This window comes from Sciurus carolinensis, chromosome 11, assembly GCF_902686445.1.
Source record: "Sciurus carolinensis chromosome 11, mSciCar1.2, whole genome shotgun sequence".
NCBI classification, from domain to species: domain Eukaryota; kingdom Metazoa; phylum Chordata; class Mammalia; order Rodentia; family Sciuridae; genus Sciurus; species Sciurus carolinensis.
In genome coordinates, this window is record NC_062223.1 from 42,110,465 (window position 1) to 42,127,812 (window position 17,348).

Below are 17,348 nucleotides of genomic sequence, written 5' to 3' on the forward strand. Positions count from 1 at the left end.
GTGCTCATGTTATATTCATAAGTGAAAAAAGCCAGACATGAAATTATAGCCCATGTATTCTCAAAACTATACAAAACCAAATACAACCATCACTCAACGTGTGAACAACCTCTACATTGTACTACTACAAGGGTGTGTGATTCTTTTATCTAATTTTTTACTATACATCTAATTACTACTAATAAGTGACTAGCATTTAGTGAGCAATGATAAATGCCAAGTGGCTCACATGCAGTATCACATTTAAAACAGCTCTACGTGGTAAGGACAATGATTATCCCTACTGACCAATAAAGACTTAAGAGGACTGAAAATGCTTGAGAAACCTGCCCAAGGTCAAGGCGAGAGCTGGGATCAGAAGCCTGCCTGGTCTATGCTGAAGCCTCTGTTTTCAGCCACCACGTCCATCTCCAACTTTTCTGTGCTCGGGTCACTTGGGGATCTTGTTAAAGTGCGGATTCTGATTCAGGAGATGCTGACGCTGCTGATGGGTAGACTACATCTTTTTCTTTTTTCTTTTAAGTTGCTGATGGACCTCTATTATGTTTATTTATTTATAAATGATGCTGAGAATTGAACCCAGTGCCTCACACATGCTAGGCAAGCACCCTACCACTGAGCCACAACCCCAGTCCCTAGACCACACCGTTGAGTAGCAAAGCTCTCCACCAAAATCCACACTCCATAATACTGAAAAAAATCATTTGACTCGGCCAGGAAAATGATTCCTAAAAATTTGATAATGTAAATGCTTAATAATAGAGAAAAATGAAAACAGAATTTCCTTCTTAGGACCCCCAGACCCTACTTTCCCAACCATATGACAGGTCCAGAGGGCTCCTGCCAATTCCCACTAGCAGACACACCCCTGGGTAGCCACCAGCTCACCAAGCCCAACTGGAAGCTTCATCAACCTTCTCATCTCGTTAGCAGGGAGGATTTTATCCCCAAAGCTTCCCTGAGCCAACTCTTCTACAGATCCAGGGAGCAGGAGCAAGGGGGAAAGGCCCCTGGGGTCTCACAGAGGAACCAGTCAGTTCCCCTCTCCACTCCCAAACACAGACACTTTAGTTCCCTTTAGGTCCCAGCATTTCCCTGTTCTTGGAAGGCTAGTTTCAAACTTCCAAGCATTAGTTAACTGTACACTTAAGAGAAACTTCAACACTTTCATTGGGTTCATGGTTCTTCCTGTCTCTTATGTGGGATGATCAGATATTTGTTGTCTAATGAACATTTTGCCATTTGCAATAACTTATCTGGTCCCATGAAAGTAGCCCTTGTATAATAGATTGAATTTCCCTAACTTTGCATTTTCTTTATGTCTCTTGGTTTTTACTATGTCTCCCCTAAGAAACAGATCAGTGGGTTTCTTTCTTTTTCTTTTTTTTTAAATAAGGTTTAGTGATATTCTGTTTTGCATTTAGTCTTACAATTGATGTATTTATAACACCCTCCATTTCCCTCAAAGATTGTATTTATTGATGTGCTTCCTTCCTGGAATCCATTTCTGCGGGTACACCAGCAAATTTTTATTTCCTTTTAAACTAGACCAGAAGAATAAGTTTATTACTACTTAATGTCTTAATGCTGATATTTTATGAAACAGAACTATTTTCATTTTTCCTCCTAGTAAGTTCTCCCATTCATTTGGTCAACTATGTAAACTCCCTTCAAGTGGAATCAAGGTGCTCAGCTGTTTTCATTAACCTGTCAGAAACCTTCTTTATATGCCACATGCTAGCTTCATAATGGACCTATCTAATTTATCACCCCATTTGAAATTGCTATAATCCATTTCCCTCTCAAGGGCCTCTTTTTCTTTGTCTTTTTAAGCCAAGCATGTCTCTTGTAAAGATCTTTACAGGTCTTTGAAGATCAATGAGACTGTTCCAAAATCTAGAAGTACCAAAACGATTTGTCACCCAAGGGCAAAGTGAACTTAGGTCAGGTAAATTTCATTCACCCTGGCTCTGTGTGACTCTGCCCTCAATTTCAATTCTTCTTCAAAGTCATCGTCCCAGGAGTAGTGACCCCTCCATTGCTTCCTCCAGGAAACCCTATTGTGTGGCTGACACGATGCCAAACACTAAATCAGGTGACAAGGCAGACATCAAAGAACACAACAGACCCCACCTGCGTCAGGAACTTTCCTCGGAAGGGAAAGAAGAGTGCCTTTTTCTGTCCAGGATTGTTGCCAAGTCCCACGCTTCATGGGTCCTTTAAAAAGATACTGAAATGGCCCGTCATTTCTGGGAGGTGATCTTTCCCCTGAATATATATATTCCAACTTTTGATCATCTCTTTGTACTGATATGTTCAGTTTTTAAAAAAATGAACAAACTCTTTATATATTCAACATCCTTTTCCTTTTCTTGCATGGTCGTTACCATTGACTTGAGTCACACAAATGCATTTTGAAAACGCAGATCTTTATCCTACCACATCATTGCTGCCTTCCACGGACTCCACCAACATTTACAGTCTCTCAATAACATTTGCAAGATGAGTTCCCTCTTTCATTGACACAGAATATCCCTGGTGCAAAAGTCATTCTTTCCAGTGTTATCCCCTTGACAGGAGTTAGCATCAATTCTTAGCAGTTGGGGTTCCCCACTCCCTGCCAGCTGGGCTCACATGTTAGTATCACACTTGTTAATCACACTTATGATGATGCCTTTATAAACATGTTTTTGAAACCCCCTACTCAGTTTTGTTCTGGTTTCTCTTAGCAGCAACCATTTTTATGGCTTCAGTTGTGATGAAATGAAAACCCTGTGTTGTTAGTTACTCTTCCATCGTCCCCAAACTCCCTCATCTTATTTTTATAGTTAAAAAAAAAAAAAAAAGTTAAATTTAGAACTTTCCAAACCATCAAGAGGCTTCTCTGACTATGGAATTTCAAGTGTGACCAGGGTTCATTTTTCAGCCATTTCCAATTAGTTTAACGACTCCCGGAGAACACTGCTCTGATTCAAGGCTAAGGCCAAAGGAAAACGCTCCAACAACGCCATCAAAGACAATGCGCCTCTGACACCCCCAGCGCGAACCTCACTGGACGTTATAATAAGGAGCCGGGATTTTTAACTCAATAAAATTAAACACCCTTTGTGCTTTCATTTCTCTATGCCAACACACACACTAGTGTCCCACTGCCACCTGGAACACCCGCACCTGGGGTTTGCAAGTCTTCTAAATCAAGTTATTCATAAATTCCACATCCCTCCGGCTCCCGGATGCCAAAGGCCTGTTCCAGAGTAAGCTAAAAGGCTGCTCTCCGTCTTTGTGGCCACTCTCCAGGAAGGAGACAGCCTGGTCTGCACACTACACTGTCAAAAATCACACTTGGACTTGGGTGCCAGCAAATGCGCCCAACTTATGACCAGTCTCTTGATATCATGGGGACTCATGAAAAGGAGAGTCTAGTTCTCAGCTCTCTGGAGAGATCCCGGGGTTCGCTCCAGTATGCCCATGGTGAATTACACTTGCTGAATTTAGAATAATGCTCTCTCACCAGACACCACTGCCCGCAAGAGCTCTTTGCTCTGAGGTATCAAGACAGGGACATGAATCCTAGTATCTTCCTGAAGCTTTTTTTTGCGGTGCTGGGGATCGAACCCAGGGCCTTGTGCTTGCAAGGCGAGCACTCTACTGACTGAGCTATCTCCCCAGCCCCTGAAGCTCTGCATTAAATTTTTCCCTGCCCCAATAAATACCATCAGGTCACAAAAAGTTACCCCATGCAAGCTCAAGGTCAGAAAAGAACATTTTAAAAGACTTAAATTTCTCTTTTCATATGAGGCATTATCATCAGTACTCTAATTTTGCTTTAAAAATCTATTTCTAGAGTTTTGAAACAGTGGGTCCTTCCCTATAGCACCCAGTACTATTTGAGAAACAGGCTGACTATAAAGAAATTGCTTTTGATTTGTCATTCCAACAAAATATTTCCATGAAAGGGGAAGAATAGTCTCTCCATCATTAATATATTCAAAAACAATTCTCATGGTACTAAATAATTTGTTTATTGATGTTACTGTTTCTTTTAATAAATCAAGCCTCTGCAAAGGCCAATTTAAATGCCCATAAGGATAAGTTCTCCACATAGGGGGAATGGCAGAAAACCATTCTCAATCTACCAAAGATAGGTCATTGGAATAAAATCAACTTGGGAACCCCCTACTCCAATGGTTCCTAATAGATCACTGCATCCAACGCGATACATCAATAATCACAGCAGTATCACTGATGGAATTCTCTAGCACAAGCCAGACAATATACTTCCTCTTCCAACAAAGAAGAAACAAGAAAGCAACAGAGCCAGCAGTTAAGAGCACAGGTTTCAGGTTGTGCAGATGCACATGCCAATTATGAAACCACTAGTACTTGCTGAGGGCTTAGGGAAAATGACTTCACCTTTGAGTTTCCTCACCTGTAAGATGGTAAACTATGTATACCAGAAAGATGTTATTAAAGCTGCTTTCAAAAACGAGGTAGATACAGAAAAGCTGAAAAGCAGCTTTGACATTAACATAGCCCACATCTGGATGTGCCTGATGGCCCTGCATCTTCTGCCAGCACAGGGTAGGCAGAAGCTGAGTTACTGGTCACTTGTGGGGCTTGGGTGGACCTGGTCACAGCCATTTCTGTGTTGTCACTTCTGTCAAGTTCCGAACATTGTTGGCTGCCCTGGCTGGATGCACTGCTATTTAGAATGTCTTTTCAAAGATGATGCTTAAATATGGCATTGAAATGAAAAATCATTGAGTAGGAAAATGGTAAATTTGATAATAGTGAAGCAAATATCTCTGACTGGATGACTACAACTCCATCTTTTCTTGCAAAGCAAGAGCCAAGCTCTGCAAGAGACCGAAAAGAGAAAGATACAAAGAGCTATGCTGTAGCACAGCTATTCCATATCTCAGAAACCGGGCACTGAGATAGAGACAAAAGGCACACTGTCCATGAGCCCAGCAGAACAAGCAAAGGTGAGAGAAACTGCTAAACGCTCTGGAGCAACAGAGACATCTGAATAACAGAGGCAGGTGACCCAGCCACGCGGCTCAAAGCACAACGGTTAAAATACAGTCATTCAGTAAAAAAACAAGAAAAAAAAAACTACCCCTGTGGACAGGTAAGAGCTAACTTATGTCCCTCTGCCTGAGCATGCGTATTTACATCTCCATCCATCCCAAGGCTGAAGTGATACATGTATCAATTTATAGCAGTTACTAAGGGAAGAGGAGAGAAATGTAAAAGGAAGACTAAGGAAGATTTTAATGTTTTATCATCAATACTTCTATTTTGTTCCAATTCTGTACAATGAGCAGGTACCTGGTATGCTCTATTTTGGTAGTGTTTTTAATTTGAGAAGATTACAACAAAATAATACCTGTACAGTGCTTGGCACCCTGCCAGGCAGAGCAAACCTTCATCAAATGGGAGCCGTTCTTACTTTTCTAGATACAACAGAAACAGCGAGAAATGTGACACATACATTGAACACAGGATCCCAGCCCCCAATGTGTGCACAATCGTGTAGGATCAGCACTAACAGAGGTGAGATTCTGTGTGTGTGTGTGTGTGTGTGTGTGTGTGTAAAACTAAGGTAATATAGTCAACATCGACCTGCAGGTTACACACCTGTGGATTCAACCAACCACTGATCAAAATTATTTGGGGAAAAACTTCATCTGTACCGAACATGTACAGATTTTTCTTGTCATATTTCCCTAAACGATGAAGTGTTTATACATAGCATTTATGCTATGTTAAATATCACAGAGTAATGTAGTGAGGATTTAAAGTATATGAGATAATGCACCTAGGTTATATGCAAATACTGTATCACTTTATACAACAGACTGCAGACAGATGTGGATTCTGTATCAGAGGGAGATACTGGAACCCATTCCCAAGGATAATGGGTGGTGACCGTATACATACCTACATAACATAAGCTAAAGACAGTTGTCCAAAGGCATCAGAAGAAATTACTCAAATCTCAGAAGCCTCAAGTCAGAAGACTTTCAGAATGCCAACACACATACCTGGATATTTTATCTGCAAAGTTAAAGAAGCAAGCTAGAATATGTGTTATCAGCTCTGGAAACTGTTCAAAAGCGACATATGGATTGAAAGACCAGGGGTCCATTTGCTGGGGCACTGTGACATCTGTGCAGCTCTGTTCCCATGAAGGTCCAAGATTCTCACATTTAGAAATGCCTTGAAGGTACCATGGAGGCGCGGGCGGGGAACACCTCTACAATCCCCAGCTAACAATACGCCATCTCACGCCCATCAGTGGACTGCTGGGCTCTTCAAGGGCAAAGAGCAGGTTCTGCATGGCTGTGCACTCCTAGAGCACAACACAGAAGGCAAAGGGTTTAAGAAGAATTTTCTAGTTACTCAAAGACAAAAAGGACAATGATGACCACATGCTTGGGAAGCCAGAGTTCCTCCCCGGAGAAGGCTTTTGGAAGAGGGAATGACAGAGGCAAAGGCACCTGAACTGAGACCATGTGCCCCTCTTCCCATGAAGCTCAACACCCTCCTCTGGGTCCTGCCTTTGGTTGTCCTGCAAATTCGTGCCCAAAGATGAAGGCAGCAGACAACAGAGGAGGAAAAAAAAAAAAAAAACTCAAGGAAGCTGGGAGAGAACAAAGACAAATGACAGCTGGAGGGCCCAGCGTCTGCAAGGAACTCAAGTGTTACAAAACAACACAGGACCGAACTTCAAAGAGACTTTAGAGAAGAGACTGGAAGAGGAAAACTTTGAGAAACCAGGGACGATTTCCCCCACCACCTGCAGAACCCACTCACCTCCTGCAGCCTTCTGGTGGCCTGGAGAAGGAATCAGGGAGGGAAAGAGAACAATCACTGCTCTGTAGTGCGGAGGAAGGGGGACTTCCAGGGAGAGATTACAACACTCCACTCCAGGGCAAACTCTGGGGCAGCTTGTTCTGCTCTGGTCCTCAGGCCCTGAGAACTTCCCAGGCTTAACATTCGGGAGCCAGGTGGCTTCTGATGTCAGTGGTCACTTGCCTGTTACCTCATTCCCAGCACATGTCTCTCTCAAGGGAACCAAACCACAGTCGAAAATTCCAGAAGTTTTCACTACAGTACGAGGGGGAAGGGAGAGGGGAGGGCAGGTGCTGAGGACATTTCTAGTTAAGAATGTGTTTTCCCCCTGAACTTGTGTGGCTGCAGAAACATAAAGCAGAGGCCTCATGGCCCCCTGGGAAATGGGATGATATGTTGACCCACTGCACCCAGAAGGCATTTTTAGGTCGCAATAATGAACAGCAAGGAGGCTTGCTCCCACTAGACAAGGAATTCTCAACTGGAGGTAAGATGGCACTACCTGGGGACAATTTTAGTGGTCCAAACTGCAGGGAAGTGGGGATTGCTATTGGAATCTAGAACCAGTGACACTGGAGAAAATCCTACAATGCCCAGGCTGGCCCCCACAGCAGGAGCTGTTTACCTAAACATCAGCAGTTCCCACACTGAGAAACCCTACACTAGACTAACCCCACTCCTGCCAGCACCAAAGCAAATCCAACAATCCTACCTCAAAAAAAGAAAAGAAAGAAAAAAATAATAATTTGCTGTCCCCCTGATTAAGCAGTTACCTTACCCCAAAAGTCCACTTCTGAGAAGCAATATTAAACATCAAGCACTATCTTCAAGGTACCCGGCCCATCTCCCAGCAAATTCATTCAGGATACTCCTCAATACAACATGTGAGTAGATTCTTTTATGATTTCAGTGGAAGAAAGGGGAGCCACAAGTCACACACACACACACACACACACAGAAGCCACCATCTTAAAAAAAAACAAAAACAAAAAAACTCCCTGGTTGTCAGGTAAAGGCACTGACCAAAAATAAATAAACAAATAAATGGAACTACAGTTAGGATGGCCCAGGCAGCTCCAAAATATTTCAAAGAGAGAAAGGAAAAAAAAAAGAGGGTAAGAAAACTCGACAACCAAAAATAGATTTGTCCCTGGAGCTATCCCATAGCTAAAAACAGTTCCAATGCCCTAAGATGCTTCCACGGCATACAGTTATCTCTTATTTTTTATTTATAAAATGTAATAAACACACAACAAAAGGAGAAATACCAATAGAGAGTTCAATGAATAAAAATGAACCCCTGTGGAAGAACCACTGAGGTCCCGCAAGGGAACCTTGGTATGCAGCATCACTCAAGGACTGAGACTTATTTTATGTATTTGCCAGACACACCACTATGTCCTCCAGAGAAAGCTTATGCCTCTGTTGAATATATGCAGAGCAGAGACCTCAAAATGAAAAGTTTGGGGGGAAGGTGGGAACAAGCCCGTGGACTGTGTTAATTCACAAAGGCCTCTGGAAGAACAGGCCAGCAGCACCATGCTGGAAGCCCAGGAACAGCAGGCAAAGACCAGGTGGGGCCCAGAGAAGTCGAGTTAGAATCTAACTCAGTACTCACCTTCCCATGGTGCTCTGGGAGTTATTAATCACTCCAGAACCATATACCATAGTCCTGTTATGTGACCTTGCTGCAAAAACTCAACAAGATAGTGTGTTTTCAGTGGTAGGCAAAGCTTCTCACACACAGGAGATGAGCCACAAATCCCTTTCCTCCCTTGCCCATGCAATTTGGCAAAGTTGTAAAAGCCAGGATTTTCCTGTGAAGTTATTTCATCATAAATATTCCTGATGCCCCAAAGTCTCCAAGATGTTTCACGAAGGTGACAATACAAGCCCACTGTCAACTTATTCTGTCCCAAGCCAGAATTAACCATCCCACCCTCTTCTATGCACATCCCTGTCCCTCCCCCACCTATGCCACAGCAAATAGCCCAGTGGGCTATCAGGAAAAAAAACACCTCACACCCCAAAGGGAGGCCCTGTGGCACCTCTTTGAAGATGAAAAGCAGCAAGGTGTGTTTATTTGTACTTTGGGTGCACAGTATCATCTACCCGGACTGGGCTGTGCTGGGCTGTGCCACTACTTAGCTAGTTAAAAAATAAATCAAACTGACCCCTCATGCCATTAAGCAGATCCTTCCAGGAGAAAAGGTCAACACCCACACTCCCAGAAGTAGAACAGGGGAAATGGAGACTTTTCACGACAGAAGGGGAGTGTCAGAGAGACTTGGCAAAGGTCACCCAGGAGGAGGCCACCCATCCATCTGGCATGGCCACCATTAGAAATGGCTCAAGGCACATGCTTAAACCGACCATATCCACACACATGCAGGAAAATTGGACATCAGACTGGGGCTGAGCTCTCTAGCAGGATACATTAAAATATAATAACCAAAATCAATGTTTCACTTCCCTAACACAAACAATAAAAACAAAGGAAGAAACACACACACACACACACACACACACACACACACACACATATGAAAGTGTCTGAGAAGGTTCCTGAACAACAAAGGCTTCCAAATTGCTCCTAGAATGCCTGTGGCCTTCTGGCCCCACAAAGACCCAGGGCTCAGACTAGAGATCAACTTTGACCCCAACTTTCTTTTACAGACTATCAAAAGGAGATAAAAATCCAAAGTCTGGCTTTTACAATCTCTCTTGTTTTATCAAATTCCTAGAAGTGTACTGAAGTGTAGGATGTGGAACAGGTTAGGGTATCTGGTCTGGCTGTGAACCCCAGTATTGGGAAAAATGACCAGCCCTGTTCCCAGCAACACGTGGGTCAAAATGGAACTCATGTTTAAAAGATGATGCTTAATGTAACATGAAAAATGCACACTCCAACCCATCTAGACATTTCTTGTAAAACAGCAACCACACAGGTAATGCAAAGCCCACAGATAATGGACAACCTCCACCAGGGACAGTTGGGCTGTTCCTCCCCTCCCCCTACTACCCTCCCACTATGACTATGTTATTTATTTTAGCTCTGTGCTATATGTACACACACATACTAAATAATCCTTGCTGCCCAGGGAGGGACACGATTACCTTCACAATCTTTCTAGAGAAGAAGATTCAACCCAAGCCACCCAGGATCAACTGGAGAGGCAACAAATAACAGGGTCCACTGACCCACAAGTAGCTGTACACACAGGAGAGTCCAGACTGTCAGGGGATATGTCACAGTTGTGAGAATCAAGAATATGAATCCAGGCCTATCTTCAGTATCCGAGATGCCCTGGAAGTGGGCCTGATCTAATGGTCTCGAAATAATTCACACCTGCTGGTGGGTGCCCAAAACCCCTCAGAATTCTTTTCCCAGAGTGGCCCAATAGCTCAGGAAAAAATGGCAAATTGACCCAGATCTGGGTTTAACCCACAGCAGCCACAGGAGGCCTAGCCCCTCATTGAAAGAAGAATAAACCCACAGATGTCTAAATGGAGTCTCAGAGGAGTGGGGATGATGTCATAGGTGTGCGAGAGCTGACCGGTGGATTCTGATGATGCTCAGGGACTAGGACTTCTAGGAAAGGGAGAGACTTCCCTTTAAAGCGCTCACATCTCCAAGGGACAGCTCAAAATGGAATGTCCCTACTTCCCCAACCAACACATCACCAAAGACACCTCAACAGGCAAGTTGCTAGCAACATTTGGTAAAATCTGACATAAATCAGATATGTGGATGCACAACTGCCGGGCAAGCACGTTTCTGCTTCAGAAAACTGCCCGGACCCTGTCGCCCACTTTCTGGGCACCAGCGGCCCAGAAATAAACACCAGGGGGCCAAAGGCGGGTGGGGGGCGAGGAGGGGCGGCTGACAGCTGAGGAGGGCAGGCAGGCGCAGAGAAGGAAGGCTCCAAACTGGAATTCGGAGCGGGCCCACATCAGGAGAAAAGTTCCTGCGAACATCATGCGTTCTAGGGAGGAAAGAAGGCTCGCTGCTCTCCCGGCCCCCAGGATGCACAGGCTGTGTGATGCTAGCTCAAAGGCCGTCAGAGGAAGACCCTGGCCCTCGTCCAGGGCCCCTCCTAGGCCTGGGCGCCCGCAGCAGATGACTTAAATACAGGTCGGGTGCCCAGGATTGGTGGAGAAAACTAATAATTCCCAGGCCAGGCCCTGCTTCATCTCACTATGCCCAAACCAAACACAGTCCCAGGGAGCAGATGGGGGAAGCGGCGATGCTACCCAGCCCGCGCACAGTGCAAGTGGGGAGACTGAGGCACATGGTTCGCGCCCCAGACTCCGGAAGAGGCCCTGGGGAGGGCAGTGCGGCACCGAGTGCCAGGCGTCTGGGAAGACGCGATCAGGGAAGAGTGCTCCCCTCCCCTCCCCTCCCCAACACACACAACACACTCAGACGCACTCGAGCTACGCCCAGCCCGGGCGGCCGCCGGGCTCCGCGAGCAGGGCTGCACACAAAGCCCCGCCCGCGCACAGCCGACACACACCACCCGGCGCGCTCGCCCACACAATAGCACCGCGCGCACCCCGCGCGGCCCCTCCACGGGGTCCGGGCCAGCGCGGCGCCGGGGTCCGCCCTCCGCGCACACCCACGCCCGCAGCCACGGCCCGCGCGTGGGGAGGCGGCGCGATCGCAGCCGGCCACGGGCCCGCGCCCCGCGGCAACTTCGCCGCGCGCCCCGCAACTCACCCGCGGCGCTGCTCAGCAGCAGGCACAGCGGCCCCAGCAGCCACATGGCGTGGCCGCCGCTCCCGCTGCCCGGCGCAGTCGCTGCCCCCGCGGCCTCGGCGCTGACCCCGCCCCTCGCGCCGGCCCCGCCCTCCGCCGGCCCGCCCCCCGCCCCGCCGGCCCGGCTCCGCGAAGTTTTGCAAGCGCCCGACTGCGCGTCGCCGTCCGCGTCCTGCACTGTGTCGCGACTCCAAGGGGCCGCGGAGGGGGCCGCGGAGGGTCCGACCTCTCGGCTGGTCGCTGCCTCCGCCATCTGGCTGCGGAGACCGCGTAACTGCCCTGGCTCTGCACTCTGCTTGGGTTTCTCCCCCTTTCCTCCTCCTTTTTCCTATATCTTCCGAGGATGCGGCGCTCGCCATCTCCCCAGACCCTCAACTTGAGTTCTTTATTAACTACAAAAGAAGTGTACTCCAGGGAGGGAAAGAAAAAGTTGGAACAAAGAGCCAATGCTTGTGAGAAAATATGTAGCGGGTGTAGAATACAACCAGTGCTTCTCAAACTTTAAGGTGCATCAGACACACTTAGTTAAAATGCTGACTCTGGTTGTGTAGGTCTGATGTAGGGTCTGAGATTCTGCTTTTCTAATAAGCTCCCAAGTGATTCAGAGGCGGATGGTGCCGGAACCGCAGGGGGAGTGAGAAGCTAACACCGTGTGTACACACCGTGGCCTCGTGGGTATTTCACCTGCAGGGTGTCCACCTTGACCAGCGGAACGTTTGGGCCCGAATTTGCAGAAAAGGAAGGTAAATGTAAAGGCAAACAACACAGATGCAAAAAGATTAGCTGCTTCAAGCAGTTGGAGCTTTCAAATAGCACTGGTGAAAAATCCCAAAGGATTTAGATGACAAGAATGAATAGGACACTTTTGTGCTCCAGCCTACTCCCAACCTCAAAAAGAGAAAAAAACAAACAAAAAACAAAAAGAAAAACAAAAGAAAAACTAATGCAAATACTGTAATTGCCGAAAACTGAAAAACAACCCAAATGTCCCTTAACCCCAAAGTGAATGGAGTAATAAATTGTAGTATATCATTTAATTCAGCAATATGGTTGAATTGCAAAAGATGCTAAGAATCCAGCCACAAAGGGTTGCATCCTATAAGTTGCATGTGGGGGGCCGAAGGAACACAAAACTTGGAGTACCAAAATCAGAACAATAGTTACCAGTAAGGTGGGGAGAGAGGGGAGTACAAAGGGACCGTGTGACTGTTCCATGTCTATACATTTGTGAAAACTTGTATAACTGCATGCCTAAATTGTACCCCTAAAAAGGGTGAAATTTATTGTGTATAAATTGTTCCTCTCTGGAGGAGTCAGGAAGGTGTGTGTGCTGGGGCTTATTGATCACTTATGAGAGGCTTATAAAGGATGCCTGCATCCTTTGCACTAGAGACAGCTTCAAGGATACTGAGATTCAATGACTTTTAATTTTAATTACCTGTTGTAGTCTGGAAATGTGAAGGCAAACGTGGATCAGATCAAAATTTTAAAATATCAACAATAGCTCAAGGTAACAAGAAAATGTGATGTGATGTGGGAAAATTCAGCAAGTTTCATTTTACAAAGTCATCTGTCACATAGGAAAGACAAATTTTCCAAAAGCTTTAGCCTTCAGATGTTTTATCCAGGGACTGGTGAACACTAAGACCATCCTGTGGGTTTCAGGGAATTTTATGCAAATTTTCCAGCATATGTGGACATTTGCCTTTTTCCAGAAAGCATATTGAGAGGAGGCCCCCTACCTTTGATAACAATACCCAAGAAGGCAAGTAATTTCTCCTGTAGCTGCTGATTTGCCTGCTAACATTAGGAACACAAAGTCAGTGGACCTGACTCAGATCTATTCTTGCTTCCTTAGGTTCCTCTGAGCACATGAACTCTGGGAACAAGTTAGTGGGCCTGTCTCCACAGACTCCTCCCCATCCCTCCTCTGTCTTTCTCCCTCTCTGCCTCTCTCTCTATTTCTCTCTCTCTTTCTCTCTTTCTCCTCTCTCTTTTGTGCACACACACACACATGCTACACTTCTTTTAAATATACTAATATCTTTGAAATCATTTAGACAAGTGTAAAGCCCTCTTCAAGTTCAATTGTTATTTTTATACTAAATCATTCCCAACCTTCTCACCATGTAAACCTGATAGGAGATATGACTATTATTCATTTTATATCAAATTTACAGTTTAATTTTTTTTACTTTTTAACTGATATATAGAAATCATATATACTGACAGAGTCCCGTGCGATACTTTGATAGGCATTCACATTGTGTAGTATGTAACTCAGGGCAAACATATCAAGCTCCTCAAACAATGATCATTTCTTTGTGGTGAAAATATTCAAAATTCCTTCTTCTAGCTTTTTAAAAACACACATACAGTAAATTATCATTTGAAACCATTCTTTTTACAGGTTGAGTATCCCCAACATGAAAATTAAAATCTGAAATGCTCCAAAAGCCAAAATTTTTTGTGTGCTGACCGTGATATCGCCAGTGGAAAATTCCACAAATTATTTTAAAAGTATTATATAAAATAACCTGTGGGCTCTGCGTAGAAAGTATATATGAAACAAGAGAATTTCATGTTTAAACTTGGATCGTATCCCCAAGATATCTCATTATGGATGTGAAAATATTCCAAAATCTAAAAAATTCTGAATCCCAAACATTTGTGGTCCCAAGCATTTCGAATACACCCTGTCGACTTGGTCTTTATTCCTCTCCTCTCTCTTCTTCCCCGGGTCTTTGGAAGTCCATCAGAAGCACAAGACACACAGTGTCCAGGGATGTCAGAGGTTCCAGTGCTAATTGTTCAGGTCCTTTGAGCCAGTCACCATCTTTTTATAAGGTTGGCTTAATAAAAACCAAAAGCAGAATGCATCATGTGTCTTATTTACCAAAAGGCAGACACAAAAACCTTGACTATGAACTTCCAACAGCTCTACCGTAACAAAGGAGGGGAGGAAGAATTTTGTCTCTCTATAGTCTTCAATACAATGCTCTGTGGTTCCCTATATTTTCTCATCTTTTTCTTCACAGCAGCCCCAGTCATACCACAAGTGAAAATGGCACAAGATGGAATTGAACTTGTCTTTGAGACAAGTTCTTTTGCTCATTTCACTTGCCACATACTAGTTGTGTGATTTTAAGCAAATGACTAGCCTCTCTGAGCCCTGGTTTCCTTACCTGTAAAATAAAAATAACGAGAACACCTGGCCCCTAAGGGGTGCTATCAAGATAAAGAGAGATAAGGTATGTAACGTCTTTGGCACGGTGCCTTGTACACAGGAATTGCTCAAGAGAAGTTAGCTGTTATTGTGGTGTGGTTCACCCTGCCAGAAACCCCACCCTGGTAGGCAGCTTCCAAGATGGCTCTCAAAGACCTTCGCATGCTGAATGCAACTGTCCTATGTGACCAATACACATTGTGGAAGTAACAGTGGGTAACTCCTACAGCTGAGTCGCAAAGGACATGACAATTTCTTCCTTGATCTCTTTGATCACTTGCTTTGAGAGAAACCAGCCACCATGCAATGGGGATGCTCAAGCAGCCCTGTGCACGGGTCCGTGTGAGAAGAAATTAAGCTTCCCGCCAGCTTGCCAGCCATCGGAGTGAACCATCTGGGCAGCAGATCCTGCACCCAGTCCAGCCTTCAGATAACTACCCTCCGCCAACCTCTAACTGACCTTCCTGTGAATTGAATGGAACCCCCATCCAGTTCAAATTCTTGACCCACAGAAACTGACTGAGATAATAAATGCTCACTGTTGTTTTAGGCCACTAATTTTCAGGGTAATTCTCCATGCAGCAGAAGCTCACTAGTAAATCTGCCTTTAGGTCATCCATAGGGCTGACTTCATGGTTCACAGAACCTTTTAAATTAGTTAATAAATGGGAAACACTTAGACGTTTCCCTGGTACATAGTAAGCACTCAATAGATGTTAGTTTTGTTACTATCATTTCCTCTCTTCTAAGCACCTAAAACCCAGACCTTTCAAACTTTCAAACAAAAACATTTTAAACTTGAAAAAGAAAAGAAACATATTGGAACTAATGAAAGAGTCAAAGGGTTGAGGACACTAAAAGGATCCAGAAAAAAAAAATTACAAAAATGTTATTAAAAACAATTACCAGAACTTCATTTGCTTCATGAAGAGCAGGCGGAGAGAGAGCACAAGGTCAGCTCCCCGGGGCACTCCTGTTACCCCCAGATCTCAGGGCCCATAACCCTCGCCCCAGGCTTCCTCTTTCCTCTATTGGGTTTTCATTCTGAGAGTCTGCTGCCCAATGGCCCATTACCAAATCCCTCCCAACACCCGCCCTTTCTACCCCCAACATATTACCAGGGGACCACAGAATCAAGTGACGAAGAAAATGGTGGGCTTGGAGGTGGCTCCACACACCTGGGCTCCTGAGTCCCACTACTTACTAGCTGCCTGAGGCCGAGAAAGTCACTTTGTCACAGCATCTCTGTTTCCTGTGAGATGGTACCACATCCTAGAGGTTTCAGTCAGCTTTTCACGCCTGTGACTGAAAGACCATACCATCGTAACTGTAGAGGAGGAAACGTTTACTTAAGGGCTCACAGTTTCAGAGGTCTCAATCCATAGACAGCAGGCTACATTCCTCAGAACTCAAGGAGAGGTTGAACATCATGGCGAAAGAGTATGGCAGAGGGAAGCAGCTCACATGGTGATCAGAAAGCAGAGAGAGACACCACTCATCAGATACAAAATATATACCCCAAAGGCACACCCCCAATGAATCACTTCCTCCAGTCACACCCTACCTGCCTCCAATTACCACTCAGTTAATACCACCAGGAATTAATTCACTGATTAGGTTAATGCTAAAGCCCAATCATTTCTCCTCCAAACCTTCTTGCATTGTCTCACACATGAGCTTTTGGGGGACACCACATCTAAACCATAACACTAGGTAAAGCAAAAAGACGCTTTCTCGTTTTTTTATGTATTTGATGAACATTTATTCAGAATTGACTCTCTGCCACTATTGTAGGCTCTGGATTGGCTTGAACAAAACCAGTTCCCTGTCCTCAGAGTCTAATTAGAAAGGTGGACAAATATCACATTAACCAATGATGATGTCATGTAAGGTCATAATAGCATGTGATTTCATGGGGACCATGTGAACCATTTAGCAGAGTTCTGATAGTTTCCATTTTTTTTAATAACAGACTTAGCACTTACATGTGAGAGTGATGCCAGGAAATATGGAAGTCAAAGCTGCAGGAGAAGCCAACAACCTCCAAGATGGCTCACTACGACCCCGACCCTAGTCTTCAGATATCTCCCCCATTAAGCAATGCCCTCCTCGAGTGTTACCCAACCCAGGAACTCAGTTCTAGCTAATAGAATATGGCAAAGGTGATGTGACATCACTTCTAAAATTAGGTTTCAAGAAGACTTGGGCTCCTATCCTTGCGCACACGCACACACATGCCCCCCCCCACACACACACCTGACAGCTCCCGTGTTGTAAACTGCCCTATGGAAACGTTCATGTGGCAAAGAACTATAAAGACCTCCAACCAACAGCCAGTGAGGAGTCAAGACCTTCAATCCAATAGCCCACAAAGAGATGAACCTATCAACAACCACTCATGTGAGCCTGGGAACAGATCTTCCCTAGCCAAGCCTGCAGCTGAGACCAGAGCCTGGTGGCAACTTGACTGCAACCTCAAGAGAGACCTTAAGCAATTGCTCCAGC

At 45.0% G+C, this 17,348-nt stretch overlaps 1 protein-coding gene across 2 annotated transcripts in view; it reads right to left on the reverse strand.

Moving 5' to 3' along the window:
• Nucleotides 1-11,684, reverse strand: part of Ldlrad3 (low density lipoprotein receptor class A domain containing 3) — a 226,504-nt gene extending 214,820 nt beyond the window's left edge. For both annotated transcript variants that reach the window (XM_047519356.1, XM_047519355.1), the window contains exon 1: nucleotides 11,579-11,684. In XM_047519356.1, coding sequence (XP_047375312.1) covers nucleotides 11,579-11,624 — 46 coding nt within the window. In that variant the 5' untranslated portion in view covers nucleotides 11,625-11,684. The remainder of the gene's footprint in view (nucleotides 1-11,578) is intronic.
• Between the last annotated feature and the right edge of the window lie 5,664 nt (nucleotides 11,685-17,348).